The sequence below is a fragment of the Abramis brama genome (genome assembly GCF_963993115.1).
Source record: "Abramis brama genome assembly, chromosome: 2".
Classification (NCBI taxonomy): domain Eukaryota; kingdom Metazoa; phylum Chordata; class Actinopteri; order Cypriniformes; family Leuciscidae; genus Abramis; species Abramis brama.
The window spans coordinates 16,016,946-16,028,471 of NC_139964.1; the positions used below are offsets into that span (position 1 = coordinate 16,016,946).

At 36.6% G+C, this 11,526-nt stretch overlaps 1 protein-coding gene across 1 annotated transcript in view; it reads right to left on the minus strand.

Annotated features, from left to right (window-relative positions):
- Positions 1–8,563: 8,563 nt before the first annotated feature.
- LOC311077770 (sialic acid-binding Ig-like lectin 14) overlaps positions 8,564–11,526 on the minus strand; it is a 54,632-nt gene continuing 51,669 nt past the window's right edge. The window contains exons 8-11 of the mRNA XM_084106387.1: positions 11,372–11,471; positions 11,161–11,206; positions 10,423–10,652; positions 8,564–9,438 (exon numbers count right to left, since the gene is read on the minus strand). Of these exons, the coding sequence (XP_083962513.1) occupies positions 9,381–9,438; positions 10,423–10,652; positions 11,161–11,206; positions 11,372–11,471 (434 nt within the window). The 3' untranslated portion in view covers positions 8,564–9,380. The remainder of the gene's footprint in view (positions 9,439–10,422; positions 10,653–11,160; positions 11,207–11,371; positions 11,472–11,526) is intronic.

Genomic DNA, 11,526 nt, shown 5'->3' on the forward strand with positions numbered 1-11,526 from the left:
ATTCATCACTTAAACAAGTATATGTAAATCACCCTATTGTTAACATTTCTAATGTAAAGACACGTATGTTATATGAGCAATAATCATCAGTTTCATTTAAGCAAGAGTGTGTTTGTCTTACCGTGTTGAAGCTCATCAGATCAACAGCAACCAAATGACAGACTGTTTTAACACAAGCACTTTAGCTTTACAGTGAAGCTTTGTGTGGTTAACACTGTTTATTAATGACCAGCGACAGAAACATCACAGTCCCTCCCTCAACAAGAGAACAACATTACTGAACTAAACCTACTTACAGAGAAATAATGATCTTTTTCTGTAAGTTGAAGATGAATAATTGTGAAGATGAATAATTGTGAAGATGAAGATGAATGATAGTGATTTACAGGTGAGCTCATCAAGGTTGATGTCAGTCACAGGAGATGGTGACCTCTGGTGGCAGTTTGAGGGATTGAACGAGCACATATGAGACGAGATGTGTCTGACTGCAGAACTATATACGTGACAGCAGCTTCAGGCCAGCAGCTTCAGACCGGACGTTAGGAGCTGACGATCACCTAAAGCCTGCTTTATACCAGAGACGGTCTTATTACTGGGAGAGACCAGGATCCGTGGCTCTACCATTGGAAAAAGTGTAACGGCTAACTTCTTCTTCTTCTTCTTCTTTTAGTTGTCTGGCCGTTCACTCCATAGGAGCATTACCGCCACCTACTGAATATTTTATCCACCTGGGTGATGAATCTGTATTGTTTTCTTTTCTTTTCTTTTCTTTTCTTTCTTTCCCCTTTCCTATTTCCTTTTCCTTCCTTTTCCTTTCCTTCCTTAAAAAAAAAAAAAAAAAAAAAAAAAAAAAATTGAAGGGGGGGTGGACACCCCACCCACCCCAAAGGATCAGAGCCCAGGCTTCAGCTGACGCTGCGTGTTCAGCTCCTCCAACTTCCACACTGGGCTCCTCAGCCTTTAAGGCAGGCAGAGGCACCATACATCTCACCCTCAGACCCTATATTTCTATATCCTGTAACATAGACCTGTAACCTCCAAAAAGGTTAAAACAGCCCTATATATCTGATTATAACGGCTAACTTGGATCACGTGTGCCTTGATAACCAATCACATTACAGCCTTGACTTCATTAAGGCTGTGTCTGAAATCGCCCCCTATACCCTCAATAGGGCATTATTTGAGGGAACATCCATTTGTAGTGTTGTCTGAGACCATAGTGAACGTTATCGAGTGCACTCATTCAATCCCACAATGCACCGCAATAACAAGTGCACAACAGATATACAACTGAATCATCCATCCATCCATTTTCCAAGCCGCTGGTCCAATGTCTCTACAGCAGTGGTTCCCAAACCTGTCCTGCCGGCACCCCAACACTGCACGTTTTCTTTGTCTCTCTAATCAAACACACCTGATTCAACTCATCAGCTCATTATCACATGGGTTAATTAGCTGATGAGTTGAATCAGGTGTGTTTGATTAGGGAGACAAAGAAAATGTGCAGTGTTGGGGTGCCGGCAGGACAGGTTTGGGAACCACTGCTCTACAGCATAATATAAAACAGGTATTAATTCCTTTTTTTATTGATTATTAAATTGTTAAATTAAGGTTTATACATGCTAGTTTCCATGTTAAATTACATGCTAGTTTCCATGACACAGTTCAAGGTGAATCTTTTCATTACTACTGGAGCAAACATGTTGAAGATTAGACGATGGGGTGTTGATTCATTAAATGATAAGCTATGTCCTCACTAAAATGGTTTATTCAGTGTTATGAAGCCTCTCCTCCATTGACAACCATTAAGAAAATGGCCTCTGGTCTCTTTCCCAGCGTAGCACAGCGTTAGCTAGCGTTACACTTTTTTTCAGCTAAGGTTTCAGGCTTGCCAAAACCACTAACCCTAACTTGACAATAACTATAAGCTCCAGCATAACGAATACCCAACCCCACCACTAAACCTGACCTTAATGCTGCTGTAATCCGATCACTTAAAGGGAAAGTTACAGGAACACAAAGACAGAATAACAGAAGCTGATAATATTGACCATAAAATGATAGAGTGTCCATTGTGAAGTGGCACAATTATGATTTTGTTCAGTATATTAGGGTAAAATGATCAGCTGAGAAATGCACATGTATCCACCAATGAACATCACTTTAGGTGTTTTACTCCTCTGACTTAATTTTAGCAATTTTCTTATATATTTTTTTTTACACAGCGACAATTCACCAGCTTTTAACTTTCATTTAATTCCACTGATACATCAAGTTATTTACCTATACACAAATAAATCTCTTTTAGTGACTCATGACCCCTGTCAATCATCAGTAGCTCCGCCCACAGAGCTCAGGATTGGTTCATTTGTGCTCCGCCTCTCACTGCAGAATCTTCCTGTTGATCTGAACATAAGATGAAGAAAGACTGACTGAAGTTCATCAACAACATTATAAAACCTTTTACAAGATACATAAAACAATCACACTAATACTGAAGAGAGTTTTATTGATTATATTGAGAAGAGCTGCAGGTTCTGACACTTACTGATGGATTCTCATGAGTAGAAAAGCTCTGAGGATCAAGAGTCTTCAGGAGATCTGGGATCAACGGTCTTTGTGAAAGAGAAGTCAAAACAGGGACAGTAATAGGTGAACGCCAGCCAATGAGATTTCCGTTTGCATTTTATTTTCTGCTTGTTCATAAAAAGCTGAATAATTCCAAATGAGCTCCATTATTTTTTTACAGGAAAATACAACAAAGAATATCGTTTACATGTAGCATGTCAATTCTGTGTGGTATAAGACTCTCTCTCTCTCTCTCTCTCTCTCTCTCTCTCTCTCTCTCTCTCTCTCTCTCGTTCCTCTTTTAGCGATAAACTCCTCCTCAGCTTCACTGGTTAAGTTCAGTTCCGCCATAGTTGTTTTCGCTCTGTGCGTGAGGTGCATATGGGTCGCAAACAGAAAAACATCATCAACTAGGCTTTATCGTTGTTATCGTGGGAAGACTGATTCTTATCGTGAGGGGAATTACCTGGAAGGCACATCTTCTTGGCAGACCTAAAACCTCGGATGATGGCAGAAGAGTTTAACCAAGACCGGTGATCATGAGATTCATTTCTCGCACGGCCATAGATTTAATCTGGAAAAATTCAAAAAATAACGAGTATCTGACCACCAAGGGGCTGCGGTTTAAAGAGGACTTGACTGCTTTTGACGTTGAAGCACGGAATCGTCTTTGGCCGGCTGTGGAGAGGGCGAGGAAGGAGGGCAAAAGCGCATACTTCAGCGGAGCGAGGGCTTTCGTTGATGGTAAAGAGATTCATCCTGAAGAGGGCAAGGGAACTTCATAGACTTGTGGTCGTTGGGTAGGAGTCTGCAGTCGGCGGTATCCTGAAAGTCAAGGTTAATCTTCTCTATTAGAGACAAGAAGTTCTTCGGATGGGTAAATAACGGATGCACTTTAAGGTTTATTTAAATGTTTGCAACTGCTATAATTTTTGAAGATTGTTTGTGGGAATCCCATTATGTTAAAGTTTAAAGTTTAGGCTATTTACCTACTCTTGTGGTTTATTTTTTTACTAATTGGCTACTTTTGACACTTTATGTCTCTTTCTTTGTTTTCTATCAATGCCAGAGGTATTCGTGATATCCTAAAGAGAAAAGCTTTATTTTTGTATTGCAAAGGGAAATGTGTAGATGTATGTTTAATTCAGGAAACGCATGCATGTTCTTCAGACGCCATGTTCTGGAAAAATCAGTGGGGAAAAGAGATTTGGTTGTCATTTGGCAGTAATCGATCAGCGGGGGTCGCTATTTTACAAGATCAATTTACAGGGCGGATACTGAATTATGAAAAAGATGATTGTGGTAGATGGATATTACTTGTGATAGATAAGGATAACAAACACTATATATTAGTTAATTGTTATGTCACCAATAACAACATTAACAACAAAATACTCTTTTTGCAGATTGAATCTAGAATTTAGCATTTTATTTTCTTATATTCTTTAGCTAAAGTTATTTGGGGAGGAAATTTCAACTATTGATAGATGGCCTTCTAAAAGTAGGCCTGGCCCTTCGAGTGAACTAGTTCATGTATGTTTAAGATTGGGCCTTACTGATGTGTGGCGAGAATCCTGACAGGGAGGAATATACATGGAGTAATAAGAACCTATCTCTTCATTCTCGTATGACTATTGGTTAGTGTCAAATGATTTAACTAATAATGTGGCCTCTGTACTGATAGAACCTTGCATAATGACAGATCATAAAGGAATATTCATAAGAATAAATATGGTGCAAGATAAATCAGTAAAAAAAAACTAATAGTTACTGGAAATGAAACAATAAATTGCTTGAAAATGAATGCATAAAGGAAGAAAATCAAACTCATTATTGAAAAATATAGGACAATTGCAGCTATAGAAAAAACCTATGGAAAGTACTGGGAATTAATGGAGTTTGATATCAGAATGGCATCCTCTAACCAAGGAAAATTGGAAGCAAAAACTTTAAAAAAAGAAAATTCAATTATTGAGGAAATATTAAATTTGAATAAAAAGAGGAAAGAAGCTTTGACTGATTTAGATTTTTTTTTTTTATTACATACTGAACTTGATAATATCTATGAGGATAAAGCAAAAGGAGCATTTATTCGATCTTGACATAAATGGTTAGAAAAAGGGGAAAAAATACCAAATCGAAAAAAGAAACAGTGAATTTCAATTTCAAAACTAATGATTAACAACAAAATAGTACAAAATTCTTTAGATATTTCAAAATATGTGCTCAGTTCTTTAGTAATTTGTATTCTTCCACAATGGCTACTTCCAACATTTATATTTTTTTTTAAATAGCTTTATGAGTGATACCAAAAAAAACAGAAAAAAAAAAAACAGATCAGAACTTCCAAAATGTGTGTGATAAAGAAATAGATATTGCGGAGCTGAGAGAGTGCATTAACTTGCACTTTTTAATTTTTTTTCCAGGCAATGACGGGCTAACAGGAGAGTTTTACAAGACATTTTCTAAAGAACTTTTTAATTTTTATTAGTAGTATTTATAGAAGCTATAGAAAAAGGTGAATTACCTGCTTCATTAAAACAAGGGGTTATAACGCTGATTCCCAAACCTAGATATGTTCATAATCAATTAATTGATGATGATAGTTTTATTTTATTTATTGATTTTTATAAAGCATTTTGATATGGTGAATCATGATTTTATTTTCAAAGTTATTAAATTGTTAGGGTTTGGAGATGTATTTTTGAAAGCAGTTAAAACATTGTACAATAAATAGTTCCGTCAAACTTGCTTATGGTCCTGCACAGAGGTTTGATATTAATCGTGGCATTAGGCAAGGATGCCCCCTCTCTCCTTCTTTATTTCTGTTAGTCACCCAGGTTTTGGCAATGCATGTAAAATAAATCAGTATAGTGGTATCACAGCTTTAGGTTTAGAATTTAAACTTAGCCAGTTTGCTGATGACACTGCAATTTTTTGGAAAAACAAATTTGAGGTACCAAAAATAATTAGATGTATTGAGGCGTTCACTGCTGTATCAGGCCTTAAAATGAATTGTGATAAATCTGTATTGTTTCCCCTTAAAGATTGCTCCTCTACAGAAATAGAGAACATCCCAGTTAAACCCCAATTAACATACAGTGAGGAAAATAAGTATTTGAACACCCTGCTATTTTGCAAGTTCTCCCACTTGGAAATCATGGAGGGGTCTGAAATTGTCATTGTAGGTGCATGTCCACTGTGAGAGACATAATCTAAAAAAAATAATATCAGAAATCACAATATATGATTTTTTAACTATTTATTTGTATGATACAGCTGCAAATAAGTATTTGAACACCTGTCTATCAGCTAGAATTTTGACCCTCAAAGACCTGTTAGTCTGCCTTTAAAATGTCCACCTCCACTCCATTTATTATCCTAAATTAGATGCACCTGTTTGAGGTCGTTAGCTGCATAAAGACACCTGTCCACCCCATACAATCAGTAAGAATCCAACTACTAACATGGCCAAGACCAAAGAGCTGTCCAAAGACACTAGAGACAAAATTGTACACCTCCACAAGGCTGGAAAGGGCTACGGGGAAATTGCCAAGCAGCTTGGTGAAAAAAGGTCCACTGTTGGAGCAATCATTAGAAAATGGAAGAAGCTAAACATGACTGTCAATCTCCCTCGGACTGGGGCTCCATGCAAGATCTCACCTCGTGGGGTCTCAATGATCCTAAGAAAGGTGAGAAATCAGCCCAGAACTACACGGGAGGAGCTGGTCAATGACCTGAAAAGAGCTGGGACCACCGTTTCCAAGGTTACTGTTGGTAATACACTAAGACGTCATGGTTTGAAATCATGCTTGGCACGGAAGGTTCCCCTGCTTAAACCAGCACATGTCAAGGCCCGTCTTAAGTTTGCCAATGACCATTTGGATGATCCAGAGGAGTCATGGGAGAAAGTCATGTGGTCAGATGAGACCAAAATAGAACTTTTTGGTCATAATTCCACTAAACGTGTTTGGAGGAAGAAGAATGATGAGTACCATCCCAAGAACACCATCCCTACTGTGAAGCATGGGGGTGGTAGCATCATGCTTTGGGGGTGTTTTTCTGCACATGGGACAGGGCGACTGCACTGTATTAAGGAGAGGATGACCGGGGCCATGTATTGCGAGATTTTGGGGAACAACCTCCTTCCCTCAGTTAGAGCATTGAAGATGGGTCGAGGCTGGGTCTTCCAACATGACAATGACCCGAAGCACACAGCCAGAATAACCAAGGAGTGGCTCTGTAAGAAGCATATCAAGGTTCTGGCGTGGCCTAGCCAGTCTCCAGACCTAAACCCAATAGAGAATCTTTGGAGGGAGCTCAAACTCCGTGTTTCTCAGCGACAGCCCAGAAACCTGACTGATCTAGAGAAGATCTGTGTGGAGGAGTGGGCCAAAATCCCTCCTGCAGTGTGTGCAAACCTGGTGAAAAACTACAGGAAACGTTTGACCTCTGTAATTGCAAACAAAGGCTACTGTACCAAATATTAACATTGATTTTCTCAGGTGTTCAAATACTTATTTGCAGCTGTATCATACAAATAAATAGTTAAAAAAATCATACATTGTGATTTCTGGATTTTTTTTTTTTAGATTATGTCTCTCACAGTGGACATGCACCTACGATGACAATTTCAGACCCCTCCATGATTTCTAAGTGGGAGAACTTGCAAAATAGCAGGGTGTTCAAATACTTATTTTCCTCACTGTATCTAGGTGTAGTAATTTGTAAAAATGAAAAACAGAGGAGTCAGTTAAATTTTGAACCAATTATTGAGAGAACAAAAAATAAATTTAACTGGTGGTTAATGAGAGATATATCAATAATTGGGAGGGTATTATTGTCAAAGGCGGAAGGTATTTCTAGATCAGTATATACATATTTATCATTAGATGTGCCTCCTAAGGTGATTAAGGAATTAGATTAGATACTTTATGACTTCATATGGAGAAAAAAGGAGGTAATATGTAACACCAAAGAGCAAGGGGGACTCGAGGTCTTAGATTATAGTACACTTAATGACACTTTCAAAATTAAATGGTTGAGAATTTTTGAAGAATGGAGAAAGTCTTTGGAACGTATTTCCTAATTACATATTTAATACACTTGGCGGCATAGATTTTTGGTTGAAATGTAATTTTTCTGCTGACAAAATTCCTGTAAAATTGGCCAGTTTTCACAGACAAGCCCTGCTAGCATTGAAATTGGTATAAGCACAATTTTTCACCACACAACTATTTCATATAATAACAAAGACATACTATTTAAAAACAAATCACTATTCTATCATACTTGGTTCAATAAAGGGATTATATTAGTAAGACAATTGGTTAATTCCAATGGATATTTGTTATCATAAACTGAATTTCTAAAAACAAAATAATTACCAGTTAAACCAAGAGAGTTTGCTATTGTTCTTGACGCGATTCCAAAGAGTGTGATGTTACTCTTAAAAAATGCTGATTCAGTGGAAATCAACATGGACAATCTTTGTGATAACATTTTCATTGATAATGTTGATGCTTTAAAACAAAAATGTAGCAATAAGATTATAAGGAATGCTCTTGTGTGTCTTTTACTGCAGCAAGATTCCTTTGGTCTTCTTTATTTGGTGAAATCTCTTGGGTTAAAGCATGGAAATTGCCAAATAAGTTTTGTGTCAATAACAAAATTAAGAAAGTGTCTTACAAAATACTTCACAGAATTTATCCTGCTAAGCATGTTTTGGAAAGATTTAAGCTTAATATTTCATTTACTTGTGAATTTTGTGCACTAGAAAAAGAAACAATTATGCCCCTGTTTTTTCAATATATTTACTCAAGATTATTTTGGAAAGATTTAGAAACCTTTATTAATAGAAAACTGAAGTGAATGATGGAAATGTGTGTCTTTGATGTGCTTTTTATACTCAGAATGACAATTTAGAATGTAAAGAACACATTATACAGTTATTTATTTTATTAGGAAAATACCATATACATAAAAAGAAGTGGGCTCAAGGTAAACCAAATTTTCCACATTTTATAAATAACTTTACATTATATGTACATCTTTTGGAACAAGCTAAAAACAAAAAAGCAAAAAGCAATGAAAACATGTAATGCATTTAAAGCGCTGGATTTTATGTAAAACAGTTTTTTTCTTTTCTTTTTTTTATGGCAGCTAATGTTAATATGATATTGTGAAAATGTAATACATCTTGTTCTTGTGGCATTGAATAATAAAAAATAACAACAATAATTCACAAGTCAACCACTAGAGGTCCTACCAGTGCTGTGAATCCAGTAAAGACATTACAGACTTAAATGTCTTGAAGGTTAATCAGGTTTATTGAAGCACTGGTCCTAGTTGTAAAAACATACAAAGTAAAACAGGCAGAGGAAACTCGTTATAGAATACATTAATACATAAAATGAATTACTTTTGCATTTGAATATTAATAAGTTGTGCTGATATCAGTTGTCTTTTCTAATCTTACACCCCAGTTTGAATACCAAAAAAATACTGAATAACAACAAATTCTATACTAACAGATTAAACTCAAACAAACTTAAAAAAAAAAAAGTCAATAACAATTACACACAAAAAATTAAACAAATAAGAAACAGACTTTACATCATTCCAGCACACAATTACTGTCGTTATCTCACAAAGAGTCAAAGAGAACAAATGAGTCATAATGTGGGTGATGAACATGTTTATATTGGTTGTGGTCTGAACAGATGGGTAAATTATTCCACAACTATACAGTCATCCAACAATCGTTCATTAAACGATTGAACACAGGCTTTGTGTTCGCTGGTCTCTATCACTCATTTGACGCTGCTGTAGATCACTGATGCATCTTCCACAATCTGAACAGTTGATCGCCTAAACAATCAAAACAAACAGGAGCACAACAATATTATAGCCTAGGTTATATGATCTGTGATTGTTAAGATAGTACTGGTTAAGTTTATGCTGGTTAAGTTGCTATTGGTTAAGATGGTGCTGGTTAAGCTGGTACTGGTTAAATTGGTGCTGGTTAAACTGGTACTGGTTAAGCTGGTACTGGTTAAATTGGTGCTGTTAAGTTGGTGCTGGTAAAGCTGGTGCTGGTTAAGTTGTTGCTGGTTAAGCTGATTAACTTGGTACTGGTTAAGATGTTGCTGATGAGCTGGTACTGGTTTTATTGTTACTGGTTAAGTTTGTGCTGGTTAAGCTGGTTTGGTTTGTGCTGGTGCAGTTGGTACTGATTAAGTTGGTACTGGTTAAGTTGCCCTGGTTAAGTTAGTATTGGTTACTTTTGTGCTGGTTAAGTTTGTGCTGGTTAAGTTGCACTGATTAAATTGCACTGGTTATGTTAGTACTGGTTAAGTTGGTACTGGTTAATTTGATACTGGTTAAATTGCACTGTTTAAGTTGGTGCTGGTTAAGTTGGTACTGGTTATGTTGTTACTGGTTAAGTTAGTACTGGTTAAGTTGGTTCTGGTTAAGTTGCAATGGTTAAGTTGGTACTGGTTAAGTTGGTACTGGTTAAGTTGCAATGGTTAAGTTAGTCTGGTTAAGCTGGTGCTGGTTAAGTTGGTACTGGTTAAGTAGGTGATGGTTAAGTTGGTACTGGTTAAGTTGGTACTGGTTAAGTTAGTACTGGTTAAGTTGGTTCTGGTTAAGTTGCAATGGTTAAGTTGGTACTGGTTAAGTTGGGTGCTGGTTAAGTTGGTACTGGTTAAGTTGCAATGGTTAAGTTAGTACTGGTTAAGCTGGTGCTGGTTAATTTGGTACTGGTTAAGTAGGTGATGGTTAAGTTGGTACTGGTTAAGTTGGTACTGGTTAAGTTAGTACTGGTTAAGCTGGTTAAGTTGTTTTTCTCACCTCACTGCAGCATCAGGCTGATTAACTCTTATATTGTCATATTGACATTCATTCTCCTCTGCTCTCTTCGTCTCTGTCTTTCTGTGATGTTGGACAGTTGCGTACAGGATCTCCTCAGTATCTCTGGATTCAGGACTTTTTCCTCTGAATCTTTTGGGTTTCACATTGGCATACAGAGCGTCATTGGCTGAATCTTGTTCAGAAAGAGGCTTGTCATGGACTGAAATGCTCTGTGACACGCAAGAATAGAGATCATTTTGAAATACAAGAAGATTTGTAATTATTATTAAGACATGTAAATCAGTTTGATCTGAAGATTCTCAGTCTAGAGGAGTTTGCCTCAAACTTTTCAGATCAAGTATCAGGTTAGACCAAATCAATGTAGTGATGTAAAATACAGGTATATTTCATTGATTCACACATGGAGTGGAGAATAGGGCAGAATGAGTAAATTAAGTGACATGTTCATTCATCACACTATGTGTTAATGATTATGCAATTAGACCAACAAACCTATATTAAAACAATACATATATAAGTATTCCATTAAACCATGGAACAATTAGTTAAATGTTTTCATTAGTTTTATTTATTAATTTTTTTTTTGGATTGTGTTGATAAAGTCTTTGATAATGTTAGTTTGCGATCAGTTCATACAGTTACAGTCTGAGACAAAGATAACGGCTGATCGACTGATTTTCTGCTTCTGTAAAGTCGTCTTGTGTTTGGATGATTTACCTCTTTCACTGTGAGATCTTCAGCTTTAACACTCCTTTGTTTCTTCCTGTTATAATCACAGACATTAACAGCATATGGACGAATGAATTAAATTAAGAGAAAATATGAACGCTGTTTTTAAAGATTACTAATAATCAAACACAAATGGATAATTTCCTTCTACATCAGACCAAACGTGTACTTGTACAATCACTGCAGTTTTTTAACTCACAGTATAAACAGGATGATGATGATGATGAAGATGATGATGAAGACTAATCCTCCAGATGCCGCTGTGATCACAATCACATTCCCACCAGCAACATGATGAACTGAAAGAGGAAGATCATCATGATTAACTCTCCAAACTGATGAATGATGTGAAGA